At 43.1% G+C, this 12,694-nt stretch overlaps 2 protein-coding genes across 6 annotated transcripts in view; one reads left to right on the forward strand and one right to left on the reverse strand.

The window, feature by feature from the left end:
• The window catches only part of LOC118513385 (protein outspread), a 217,581-nt gene extending 213,593 nt beyond the window's left edge, over positions 1-3,988 (forward strand). For all 5 annotated transcript variants that reach the window (XM_036059049.1, XM_036059050.1, XM_036059053.1 and 2 more), the window contains one exon: positions 1,376-3,988. In XM_036059049.1, the coding sequence (XP_035914942.1) occupies positions 1,376-1,914 (539 nt within the window). In that variant the 3' untranslated portion in view covers positions 1,915-3,988. The remainder of the gene's footprint in view (positions 1-1,375) is intronic.
• Positions 3,989-6,029: 2,041 nt separating this feature from the next.
• LOC118513401 (ras-related protein Rab-9B) lies at positions 6,030-12,561 on the reverse strand. The gene is made up of 3 exons (XM_036059084.1): positions 11,472-12,561; positions 11,213-11,349; positions 6,030-9,738 (listed from the first exon to the last, which is right to left on the reverse strand). The coding sequence occupies exons 1-3, from the start codon at positions 11,524-11,526 to the stop codon at positions 9,226-9,228; spliced, it is 705 nt and encodes a 234-aa protein (XP_035914977.1). The 5' UTR covers positions 11,527-12,561; the 3' UTR covers positions 6,030-9,225.
• Positions 12,562-12,694: the final 133 nt, after the last annotated feature.

The raw sequence follows: 12,694 nt of genomic DNA on the forward strand, positions 1-12,694 counted from the left end.
AGTCGAATATCCTCAGCAGCTCCTGGTGATCCTTGCAATCCTCTAATATCGTTGGGTGGTAGATTTATAGCATACAATAAACTTACTGCCATTTCTCCAGATGTTCAAAGATGTTCCAAAATTCCATGAAGGTTCTCACAATCCCCATTTATTTATTTTTTTATAGCTTTAGTAGTGCAAGCAGTTAAAATAGCTCAAACATAGTTCTTTGACTGTTTTCGACGCCATAGCTTATCCAGATCCACTGACAACGACGTAAAAATGTATCTTAATTTGTGGATAGTTGGGTAAATACCCTGAACACAGGGATATTCAAGTCCTTATCAGTGCTTATCGTCTTCTTCTTTGGTCTAACGACCACTTCCTTGGTCATGCCTGTCATTTCTGGCTTACTAGACTTAATGATAACCACGTAGTTGGATAGTCAGTCCTTGCTACGAGAGAACGGTTCAGATGGGATTTGAACCCCGGTCTTGCCGTATGAAGACCGAAGCCGTTGTTGCCTCTACCGCCGTCGGGTCACCCTTATCGTAATTAGCTTATTTTTAAAGCAATACAAAATATGCAAAATGCAATAATTTTTGTCTACTCAAATGGTTTTTTTTATCATTGTATCAAAAATTTAGATTTTTCAAATTACGAAAAATTTGAAAAAAAAAATAAATAAACGCATAAAACTGCATTCAAATTTCGATATTAAATTTATATTGCACAAAACAATAAGATCACCTAGTTTTTATAGTATTTTAGAAGAGGTAATTTATTTTTTCAATTTTTTTTTCTCATCATTCGAGTACACACCTATCCAACAAGACCACTCACAATTAAAAAGTGTTGCGGTTGCGGATTAAAAGGGCCAGGGTTCAAATTCCATCCAGTCCGTCTCCCCGTACGCAGGGCTGACTACTTTGCTACGGGTAGAATCAAGTCACAGAGAGCCAGAAATGGTAGGCCGAGAACCTTTCGAGGTTGTAGTGCTAATAAAGAGGAAAGAAGACTTTATATTCTATGGCTATTTCAGTATTTTCTTTTTTAGAATTAGTAGGTATAAAACTCAAAAAAAATTCAAATCAAGTTTCAAAGTTGATCTTATAGTTTTATCCAACACTGTAGATAATTAAAACTGAGGGGGTAGATAAACAGGATTATGGTATAACTAATATGGATTATATACCTATATTGACTTTGACGTATTTCAAGAGGATGTCTGGTCTGTAAACCTTAAGCAATACAATTAGAGTTTGTAACATAAAAACCGGTACAAAAATTAGGTTATTAAGTAAAGTAGTAGTTGTGTTATAACTAAACCTTTTCTACCTTACCACAAATTAATGTTTTTTTTTCTATTTTTATTCTCTTTCTTCCACAACACCAGGAGCCAAACTAGGTGTAGCACCGATCTTCTCTACCTCCAGCTCGTCGCTCGGCACCACCACCCCCACCCCCACCACCACTCCCACCGCCAACGAATCCGTCAATCTGGCGAGCAGCACCAACAACAACCGCGCCAAAGTACTCAGCTCGAAGCAGCTCAACATGAACCTGATCAGTGGCGGTGCCGGACCTCCGACACCCCACCCAGTGTCCCTCACGCTACCACTGATCGCTAGTGCCACGTTCAAGCACAGCAATCTGCACCGAAACCAGCCGGCCGGTGGCGGTGGCAATGGCAGTAATGGCACGGCGAACCATCTCATTAATCTTAACAACAACAACAACAACAACAACAACAACAATCACTTACATAACAACAACAACAACAACAACGTCAGTAGTTTAAATAATAATAATAATAATAATAATGATAACGACAACATGCACGAGCTTAAGCCATCGACCAAACTTTGTTCGCCCCCTCCCTTAGATGAGAGGGACGTTGAACAGCAAATTCATCGATTCGAGTTGGAAATCTAAACCGCATACTTAAAAACCCCCCCACACGCATAATGCACACACCCACGGTCACGCTTCTTTTAACTTCAAAAATACAGATTAGTATTGTTTTTGGCTTGTAAGGAAAATTTAATTTAAAAATATGCAACGCTTCATTCAAATCATGCAAAACCGATTTTTGTTTTTTAGACGAACAACGCGAAACGCATACACGCATCATCATCATTATTATTATTAGTGCACGAGAGCAAATGTAGTGTGTAGTACACGCCAGTATACTAACAGCGGAATGAAGAATCCATCCGGGCAGGGCAGCCAGATTGGCTTTATTCGGCTTTTCCATCATCGCACATGGTTGTGAGCAAAATTCAAAATTTGTTGCCATTTTTAACTGAACCAGAAAAAAAAAACAAAAAATCAATTAAATGCGCCATCACCACCAACACGCTTATGCCTGCTGGATAAGGGTACGATTGTTTGTTGTGCTTTGTTTAAGTTGTTTTGTTTTCTGTTGCTGTCGTTGTTGTTGAATTGTTGTTGATAATGAGGAATCAGCTGCTAATTATGAGCCTACGATCGAGGGGGGAGGGGGATACAGCTTTGGTGACCTCAATCAAAGCCACTCCGAACATTGGACCCCATTCACACCCCATTCAACCGTTCATTCATTTTATTTATTCCCTAACGCTAATTTTTAACCACTGTAAGGTATCGTTCACCAAAAGCTCCCTCCTTTTGTTGTATGTGTTTTTGTCTACTCTTATTGCCATGTGTCCTGTATCCTTTCGATTGGATAGCACCTAATGTTTTTTTTTTTGTTTTGTTTTTAATCTTCATCAAACGCGAAACTCACCGGTTAATATTGCACCACAGAGAGAGAGAATATATTTTGAGTTTGTTAGGTATTAAATTTTTATTGTTGATTTTCGAAGAAAAAAAAGAGATACGATAAGAAAAGAAACAAAGTGAGTTAAACTTTAAAGCTACATTTTTCGCCTTCCTTTAAGAGCTTTTTTTTTCGAGTCACACCGCACGCCCAAAAGTACTAAATTGTACTAAAAGTAGGGTTTTGAAAAACATTTTAACAAACAAAATTTATTTAACAACGACCTGTTTCGTTTCGGACTATTCGTCCTTTTTTTATGCTGCAGCATTGCTTCCTTACAAACAAAAAATGAAAATTAAAAAAAAAGAACTAAAATGAGAGAAAAAGGAAAAACGAAAAGGTAAAACATAAAAAACAAAACAAACAAACAAGAAAAAAATATATGTAGAAAAATAACATATAAGTAAAAGAGCAACAAAATAACACAATCATAAGATAGAAGAAAGTCACCTCACCAAAAAAAGAAAATGGTCAATGCAAGCAGAAGAGTATCGAACAGTTCCCTCTTCTCCTTTTTTGTTGTGTGTGTGTGTCTGTGTCCTTTCATTCCTTTCCTCGTGTTCGTTTAAAGCTTAGTTTCCTTTTTTCTTTATTTTAGCCTGTTTGTTAAGTTTGTTAAGCAAAGGCACAGAGTAATGGTAGTTAGTAGTAGATATTTACACCTGCCTAACCTGCCCTATTGTTTGTTCTCCCAATGGAAAGGGTGAGGGAGGAGGAAAAGAAGGCAAAGAAGTGGAAAACCGACACACACACACTCACACACTTTTAAGGTGACAAAATGGTGCCCCTTTTTTGTTGTTGTGCATTACTTGTAAACTATTCACACACACACACACACACACACATACACACCCTAAGTGTTGTAGGCTTATCGATTTCGTGGACGTTTCTTAATAGATTTACCTGTGTACGTGTGTGACTATTGTGTAAAGCTTTGTAAAAGAAGAATCCAATCGAAACAAAAAAGATGAACGGATGATGATTTAGTTGTAACAGGCGGTTCACCTTTGTACATGTGTTTATGTTTAATGTATGTTGCCCCATACCCCCCTCCCCTACCACATCCCTTGTTCCTGCCCTGCCCCGAACCCTCTTAAGTAATGTACCGTTTATCTATCTGTCGTCGTACACCCAAACCCAAACCCCCCATGAATGTAACACCTCACCGAAACAAGTTAGTGAAAAATAAAACTATATATTGAACATGAATTTGTTACCACCGAGCGTGTTTTTTTTTAAAGATTACAGTGCTATTAGGTGGGGCGGTCCAGTGGCAGAGGCGACAGTGGTGCCGTTCTTCACACGACAGGACCGGGGTTCAAATCCCATCCGGACCACCTCCCCGTACGCAGGGTCTGACTACTTTGCTAGGGGTAAAATCAAGTTACAGAAAGCCAGAAATGGCTGGCTGAGACCTTTCAAGGTTGTAGTGCCAAGGAAGAAGAAGGAAGTACTATTAGGTAGAAAGAAATAATAAAAGGAATCGGTAATATTGTATGTATGTATGTATGTATGTATGTATGTATGTATTTGCTTTATTGTTTGCCTTAAAGGCTTAACAAAAACTCTCTTACATGCCAAAAACCCTAATCAAACCTACCCCTAGTAACTTAACCTTAACTTAATTAACTCGATGTTACCAGGTGAAGAGGGGAAAGTGTTATGACGAGGAAAACATATCGAAACGGAAAGAGGATATCGAGAGGTGGTAATCAAAAAATTGAGAAAAGTAATTGAAGGAGCGGATAGCGCGAACTAGCGGATCGCTCCTACCCGCTGATGTACGTCGAGGGGGTATAAACACAGGGGGACGTGAACGGAGCAATCGCGAAGGAGCATATAAGGGAATCCAGGAGCATAGGACAGGTGCTTCAATAGAGGTTAATAGTGCCGCTGCAACACGCAACGCTGTATTATTATTGCTTACTTACCCGATATGGACTGCCAGTTGAATATCCCGCATCAATGCCATCACTCCAACTCAGTTTGGGCCGACCAAGCTTCCTCCTGTCCATGTGGATGCGGCGTAAAAGGACTTTATGGGTTGGGTCGTCCGATGTTATTCTCATGACATGACCGGGCCACCGGAGCCTACCATGCTTAAGATCACCGTGGAGCTCGTATAGCTAGTCATTTGACCTCAGATAGGTTTAGGTTTCTACAACTTCAAAGGCGCGATCATCATTAATGCCACTTCTGCTACATGGGAGGGCCTCAATCCAATCATGTCTAGGCGTTCATAAGCGTTTGCCAGAATCTTGGTTATTGATTTGTGTAAGAGTGGCTCGAAGATTCCACCACGAGATGGGCACGGATGGTCCTCTCAAGCGCCCATCTCCCAGGCGCAGGTCTTTGGTGGTAGGCGATCAATCATTGTGTAAAATACAGATTCAGTGGCGGATTAAATATCTTATCACATCGCCTAAACGATTTCGTCGACCACAGGATTGCAGCAGATTGTTACTTGTTGATGGCGGACTTATCTCTTACCGTGCGTCCTGACTCGGCGTGCGTGCTAGAAGTGCCAGACAAATTTTCCACCTAGAGTATTCACTCTACATCGGCGCAACCGATCTTCTCTCCTACTAAATCGGCGCAACCGATCGTCTCTAGCAGGAGTGCTTCAGTGCCTGGCCCACAGATGATTCGCCCACCAAGAGACTTCGTGATCGTGCTAAAAGAGAACTCTCTATCTCTTCTTCGGACCTTGTCTACCAAGGGACTTCGTAGTAGAAAGGGCCTTATCTATCACGAGATCCATAGTCAAAGGGGTCTTATTTACCAATAAACCTTGTCATCCAACGAACCTCTCTCTACGATGTACATTTCGCTCGAAGTATCTAATCTTAGCGAGATGGTTGGCATCCGATCTCTCCAATTCCTTGGCTTTGATTGAGGACCAATGCAACGAACGCTAAGTATCTTAATTCCGGAGATTCAAAACGGGGTAGAGTACTACTGGGAAGCAGTGTATAATTTGACGGCGTCGATCTCGAGGTGGTGAAGGAGTTCTGCTAGGTAGCGATCTTAACTACTAATAGCAACCTTAGTCCTAGAGTCCTGGACTCGTGCTGACACAGTACGCAAATGTTCCACATATCCTGACGATGGTCAAAGTCGGAAGAGTACGATCGTTGGGGCACGCGCTAAGCACAGCTGTATCAAATCGAGTCGAACCTGTCAAAGATCAAGGATTAGTGAGCTGGCCATTTACGGCTCTACGACACATATTCAACTCAACGTACTGAAATGTGGTTTTAATTTGCTCTTTATTATACAAGTGTGTGTGTGTATTACCTCTGTACAGTTACAGGTTGAATATGCTCTCATTACAAAATAGCGTCATCTCATCTCACGTTGTCTTTCTTCGATCCTAACTACCGCTACCCTTTTTTGAAAACTTCTATCCCAATCCGTCCAGCTCACCTTTTGCACCATATCCCGTCCTCTCTCTCTCTAAAATCGTCTAATTACTAAAACAAAAAATCTCTCACTCTAATTCGATCACTCCTCGATGTCCACTGACCGTTTTGATGAATTCACAGGGTGTCGGTTGTTACACAGGTGCAAATTACGAAACCTACGCTTCTCGGCAAAACCACAAGAGTGGGAAACCGTACTTGTACAAAAAAAAATCAGCACCAAAGGTCAAATGCACTGAAGCCACCAGGGAGACTGGACTTTACAATTATCTTACAAATACGAAAACGGGAATCGGGGAAGTAGGGAATGTGTTAAATAGCTTAAATACACCACTACACTAATTCTATTCGAAAGTATTGGGCGTTCTGTTCGGTGATAAAGGATGCATAAATTAAAAAAAAGCCCTTCGACTACTGTTACCGACCGGACGTGCTAAAAATCTCTGCAAATGCGATGTATGCGCTGTGTTTCGTTGCTGTAGCTAGCTTTGCATTGGATCAGTTTTTCAGGTACGAAATGTTAGTTTGCTTGTCGAGTGTAAAAAGGGGAAAGTGGTGGTTGAGTATAAAGCACGCTAGTATTTAAACCCCTTAATAGAACCATCCAAGCAGAGAGAAACCATGTTGTTAAAACAAAAACAATCTCAAAATGCCATGCACATCGACAGCCACACGGAGAGAATTGCGGGACTGCCCAGAGTCAACGAATAGTGCGGTTCAAAAGCAGTATAACTTAGCCCACAAATTATACCCAAAAGAAGGTATGTGGTCGTTCAGTAATTAGTGTTGTAGATTTGTTTAGCCTACACGGAACGTTTTTACGTATGTTTTACAAAACATACCGTACCGGACTACAATCGAGTCCGCTTACCGTCTAGCCACCGGTTGTCTTGCAGCTTAATATCCCATCAAGCCAGGCTACATGATGCGAGATGCCAAAAATATTTCGCTAAAAAGGGGGGGTTATGCGAAATCTATCCGTCAAAAAGATTTCGCCTCCACGAGCTGAAATCTCGGAAAGATTTCGCTTCTCTCTAGCCCTCTCTGTCACTTTCCATGCGTTGCCATGGTAGTTTTCGGTTGAAGAGAGAGATAGCATGAAGTGCCCTAAGCAACGCGGGTAGATGAACCGAGATGATTTTGACGGAAAAATTTCGCAAATCTCCCCCTTTTTAGCGAAATCTGTTTGGCATCTCGCATCATGTAGCCTCTGGCTTATCAACAACCTAATTCTGTCTTAATTTTGTTCCAACACGCTCTCTCTCTCTCTCTCTCTCTCTGTTCGGCCTAAATAGACAGCATGGATTGAATCGTCCAGCATCATTCTCATGACATGACCAATCAAAGGAAGCCTAGCTTGTTTACCTACATGCTGTACAAGTATGGGACCAAACGTTCTTCTGAACATCTTTGTCTTTAATCGAGGCTCAAGCCATATTGTGCTGAAGACGCTTCTTCTTCTTCCTAGGCACTACAACCTCGTGAGGTCTCGGTCTGCCATTATTGGCTTTCTGTGACTTGATTTTACCCGGAGTAAAATAGTCAGTCCTACGTACGGGAAGGCGGTCTGGATGGGATTTGAAACCCTGGTCCTGTCGTGTGAAGACCGGCGCCGTTATCGCCTCGGCCACCCGACCGCCCCAATTTCCATCGCTTTACATTATTTTTGTGAATGAATTTAAACAAAGTGAGTAATTGGTTAGTCGGCACGGAGAGTTAAATCATTCTTCGAGACCTAACTATTAAAGAGTGAGTGTAAGATTTAACTCACTACTTTAACCTATTCACTCCGATTTAATTCCTTCAACATGGGCCTTCAATATTATTTGCGTGGACTTTTTTTCAGTTTAAAACAGTTTTGTTGTCTCTGTTGACTTTCGAACCAAAATAGGTAAAATTTTAGACGACTTCAAAGGTTTAATCACAGGTCAGTACGCTACCCATGGGTGAAAAAAAATTAGGCAAGGCTGCCAACACCAAGACCAAGGGTATCTAGCTACGGATAAATTAAACCCCAAGACATCCAGAAATTCTGACAATAAGACGTCTAGCCGACATAATTTAAAAATCCAGAAATTCATTGCCAAAACCTGCCGAGATTACAGTGCTAACAGCAAGCCGTTAGACTGAATAAGCATTTATCTACCTTCAGGACGCTTTTCTGCAAGCTTCCAAAGCAATATAATAAAATTTGAATCAGAGAGAAAAACAACACTAAACAACTTTGGTTCTAGTCCAATAAGAAAAGCAAATTTCCCTCACAACTACTCTGATCTCTGTACTACTTTCTCCAACCATATTCGAATCGCGGTAAATAAATAGTGCAACGCATTTCAAATGCAAAAAAGGTTTAAAAAACATATGAATTCGACTGAACAAATACAAATCATTGTATCACTATAGGGGGAAAAAATCATTGCGCACCATACAAAAGGGCAATCACCCCGCAAATGAACACGTTCCTCCACAGAACACAGAAAACAATCAATCCGATTGTGTTCCGGCTGTCGAACGTCATACATAGTGCTTCTCTCCGCACGTGTGTGTGTGTGTGTGTGTGTGTGACGGTTGTCTGCAAAACAAACAGACGCTAAAATTACCTCAGCCAGCTGAAGCTTTAGCCAAACAAGCACGACGATGCTGCATCACATCGTCGTCACGAGCGCGTATGTAATGAGGCGTAAAAAGCGTTACAAGCGCGTCCCACTCGTACCAGACCATGGTCGCAAAGCTGGACATCCACTGGCAGCTAGTTGAACGATTGCTGTGCTTATAAAGACCGATTCTGACGACAGAACTTTGAAATGGAACTTGGAACCTACTCTCCTATTCCCTTGACTCCTTTTTGTGCGTTTCTTCAGGGTTTCACTGCCCGTTGCCCTACTGTTAAAATTTACACGGCCCTACTAACCAGTATCCTACCAGTTCGGGATACAACACTCTATCCTCCAAAGCCCCAACCCCTCTTATCACATAATTATCAAGCTGCGTACACCTACGACGACACCGAGCCGAGTCGTCCGCTCAGTTCGGGTAATCATCATCGTCCTGCATGGTGGCCGTCGTTGGACGACCACCGATCCCGGCACAACAGAACCGATTACGATTCGCGCTCAAATTAACGCTCGTCATCAGATCGATCGTATCGTGGCCCTGGGCCCGCAATTCCCGTTCGGTCGATCGTTCCAGCTTTCGCCACTGCTGCACCGCCAGCGCGAATGCGGTCGCCACGTTTTCCGACGTTTTGGCCGACGTTTCGATGTAGGCGGTCACGCGATGCTCCTGGCACCACTGGGCAACCTCGTCGGGCGTCACTTCCCGCTGGGCCGGTGGCAAATCGTTCTTCGTACCGACGACCACGAACGGGAAGTGGTCCGGATTGACGTCGTAGTATCGGAGGAACTCATCGCGCCAGCTCGCTAACGCACGGAAGCTGAGCCGATCGTTGATGGCGTACGTTAGCAGGCAGATGTCGGTGCCACGGTAAAACGGTGTCCGAAGCGCACGAAACCGTTCTTGGCCGGCTGTGTCCCAGATCTAAAATGAAAGCAAAGCAAAAATGCGTCAGAAAGGAATCTGTACAATGTGCATTTCGACACAATACGTGTGTTTTGCTAAATCACTAATAACATTTGTAAACAACTGCTGCAAAGCTTGGAAAGCGGTGCGTCACGGCCGACTTGCTAATCAATAATCCATTCGACACCTTTTTTTAATACGGACTTCAACAATGGTGTTCATTTTACATCACAGCAATCAAACCACAAACCACAGCTGATCAAGGAGCTTGTATCACCCTTAGCAACAAATAGAAGACAAAAAAACGCAACCCAGAACGCCTTACAAAGCTTGTAAACATTCATATTTAAACTAGCTTTAAAATTAAATCGATTGTAATCGTATTAGTCTTGCCGCACGATGTCGCCAACGTTCTCATCGTTTTTATGATTGCAACTAGCAGGCATAAAAAGAGCACTACGAAACTACACTCAGTACACCTTATGGGCATTTACTTTAATAGCCCCGGAACACGCTATTTGCCCCGATCGCAAAGACACAATTTTACGGACCGGGCTGTTTCCTTTTCCTGGCTAGCAAATGCTTAACATTTGGGTCACGTTTGCTTGGGGCAAAAGGAAAGGAAAGGAATGTGTGCTTTGAATTTTAGTGAAATGGATTTGAATCTTTACTCGTAACTATTTTCATCCATATTTTATCGCCAAAAACACCTATTCAGCTCTTCCGGGCCACTTGAGAAACTAGACTTCTAATGTGCCCTATCGATAAGCATGGGCAAGATAAGCAGTAGTCGGATGAAAATTTCCGTATTCAATCTGATAACAACAATCAGATTAGAAAAAAAGTATCACGCGGTAAATATAATTCCTATTTTATCGTAAAAACGCATTTTCTTTTCAGCCACTATTAGCTGCAATATTGCCAGATTTACTTTCAGTTGCTTCAAGTTTAAAAGCCGCCCAAAAATCTCTCGCTTTCTTGCCCAATGAATGATTCATGAAGTGTAACCACCATTAACAACATCTGGCGATGGTCATTATTTAAACAACGCGAAAATTGTGGTCCGCACCTTTTTTCGACATGCGCCCCAAACAAACGAACGAAAGCATCTGTTGGAGGTGATAAAATCGCGCTTCAACTACTACGATGGGGCCCCACGGTTACAGACAATGGTCGCGACATGACCAACCATACCGACCTAATAGCGATCCTTCACCTTCTCTCGTCCACCGCCATCATCATCGCACAACCCGGTGCGCCAGATAAGCTTTGGTTAATTTGTTCGGGGTTTGTTTGCTTAGCTCGGCCCAGTCGTGGGCGTGTGTGTGGCGCTGTGTCTAAGTGGACGTTAGAAGTGTATTCGTACTATTGCTTCGGAACAGTGTCTTTCGCGTTTGCTCAATGATCTTCTCCGCAACGTTTTCCGACGACGAAACTAATGGGTAGGAAACTAGTTTAACAGCAACGAACCCCTTGTATCCGTATCGCTCACCTGCAGGGTATACCGTTCCTGGTCCACCTGTATGTCTTTGTTCAGAAATTCCACACCGATCGTATGAAAGCTGTTCGCGTCAAAGTAGTTTGAGACGAAGCGATTCATTAGGCAGCTTTTGCCGACATTCCCGTCACCTAGAAGAAGGTACGCACCGGACGGTTAAATGAAAACAATCGTTAGGGCTTTCGGTGTGTTAGGTCGATATATGTGATGGTTTGTGGGACATTTTCGGAGGCCCCCGCCCAGTACTACTTACCCAGAATGACCACTTTTAGCAGTATGTTTTTACTCGGCGGTCTCATATTCGTCATCTTGGCCTGCTATGGTTACCTTTTCTGTTGTTTCTATACTTTCTGGCCCCGGTTTCTTTGTTCTCAGGAGGCTGCTTCTTGTGCGGTCTTCTCACTCTCTCTCTCTCTCTCTGTGTTTCTTGACTTAAAACGATGCACGAGAGTTGTTTATGCTGCAATTCACTGAACCATGAACAGCCGCGAATAGCCTCGACGGGAGAATTATGCTTCACCGTGCCCGCCGTGATCGTCGTAATATTCAGCTCACGCGTTCGCGTTCCGGGGCATGAACGCACTACTGTACAGCCGTTGATGACCGTGTCCACTACACACTAATATGCACCCAACGCAGCTGGCAATCCGTCGTTGACCGCATACAGTTGGCTGCACTTCCCCCGTGGACACTTCTCGTTTACTATGCGCATACACTTTGACCAAGAGACGATGACGACGGCGCCCAACTATTATGACCCAGCAATTCCAACCCAATCAATTCCAAACAATCTTCCAGCAGCACACACACACACTGCGACACAGAGGCACAGCACACCTTCAAACGTGAATCAACACAACACAATGCAGCATCACACACTGGTGCCTATAGCAACAGCACTCTCCACCAGCCAACCAACATAAACAATAACCGCAAACTCAACAATCGAACCGGATTTGCGCTGATATTTCGCGAATGACATCAGAACTCCAGCGTATGTGAGGAATTCCGTGGCTGTGTGTGCGGTACGCAGCAGTGATCATGAAGATTGCGAAAACATTTACGACTGGCCAACGATTCGGTGGGAGTGGGATGGATATTTTTCACCTGCCACCAACCCGCAACCACCCAAGAAGAAGTAAAACAATTCACCAAAACAACCGAACGTGCACGGCAGGAAACTCACACCCGACTTTATGTTCCGATCACGGGCATTACATACTTGGTCAGTAAACACGGTGAACCACTACACTATTCACAGATCATCAGGAACACGTTAATTGACCACGAACGAGTACGCGTACATCTTTTACTTGAAAATAACAGAGCGAGAAGGAGGTGTACGAAAACGAGATGCAGGCGGGCGAACTGTCAAACATCGGCTTTTTTGTCGGACAAACGTTCCGCAGCACTCAACCCCACACGGTAAACGCTCGGTCAGCTGTGTTTTCGGTCGCTGTCAGCTGTGACGTATCC

The sequence above is a fragment of the Anopheles stephensi genome, chromosome 3 (genome assembly GCF_013141755.1).
Source record: "Anopheles stephensi strain Indian chromosome 3, UCI_ANSTEP_V1.0, whole genome shotgun sequence".
Lineage (NCBI taxonomy): Eukaryota > Metazoa > Arthropoda > Insecta > Diptera > Culicidae > Anopheles > Anopheles stephensi.

Excerpts from the sequence above, each read along its gene's own strand:
- LOC118513401 (XM_036059084.1), bottom strand. The coding sequence starts at position 11,526 with ATGACGAATATGAGACCGCCGAGTAAAAACATACTGCTAAAAGTGGTC. Across the intron at positions 11,350-11,471 it reads GCTAAAAGTGGTCATTCTGG|GTGACGGGAATGTCGGCAAA; the intron begins GTAAGTAGTACT and ends ACCTTCTTCTAG. Across the intron at positions 9,739-11,212 it reads AGGAACGGTATACCCTGCAG|ATCTGGGACACAGCCGGCCA; the intron begins GTGAGCGATACG and ends CTTTCATTTTAG.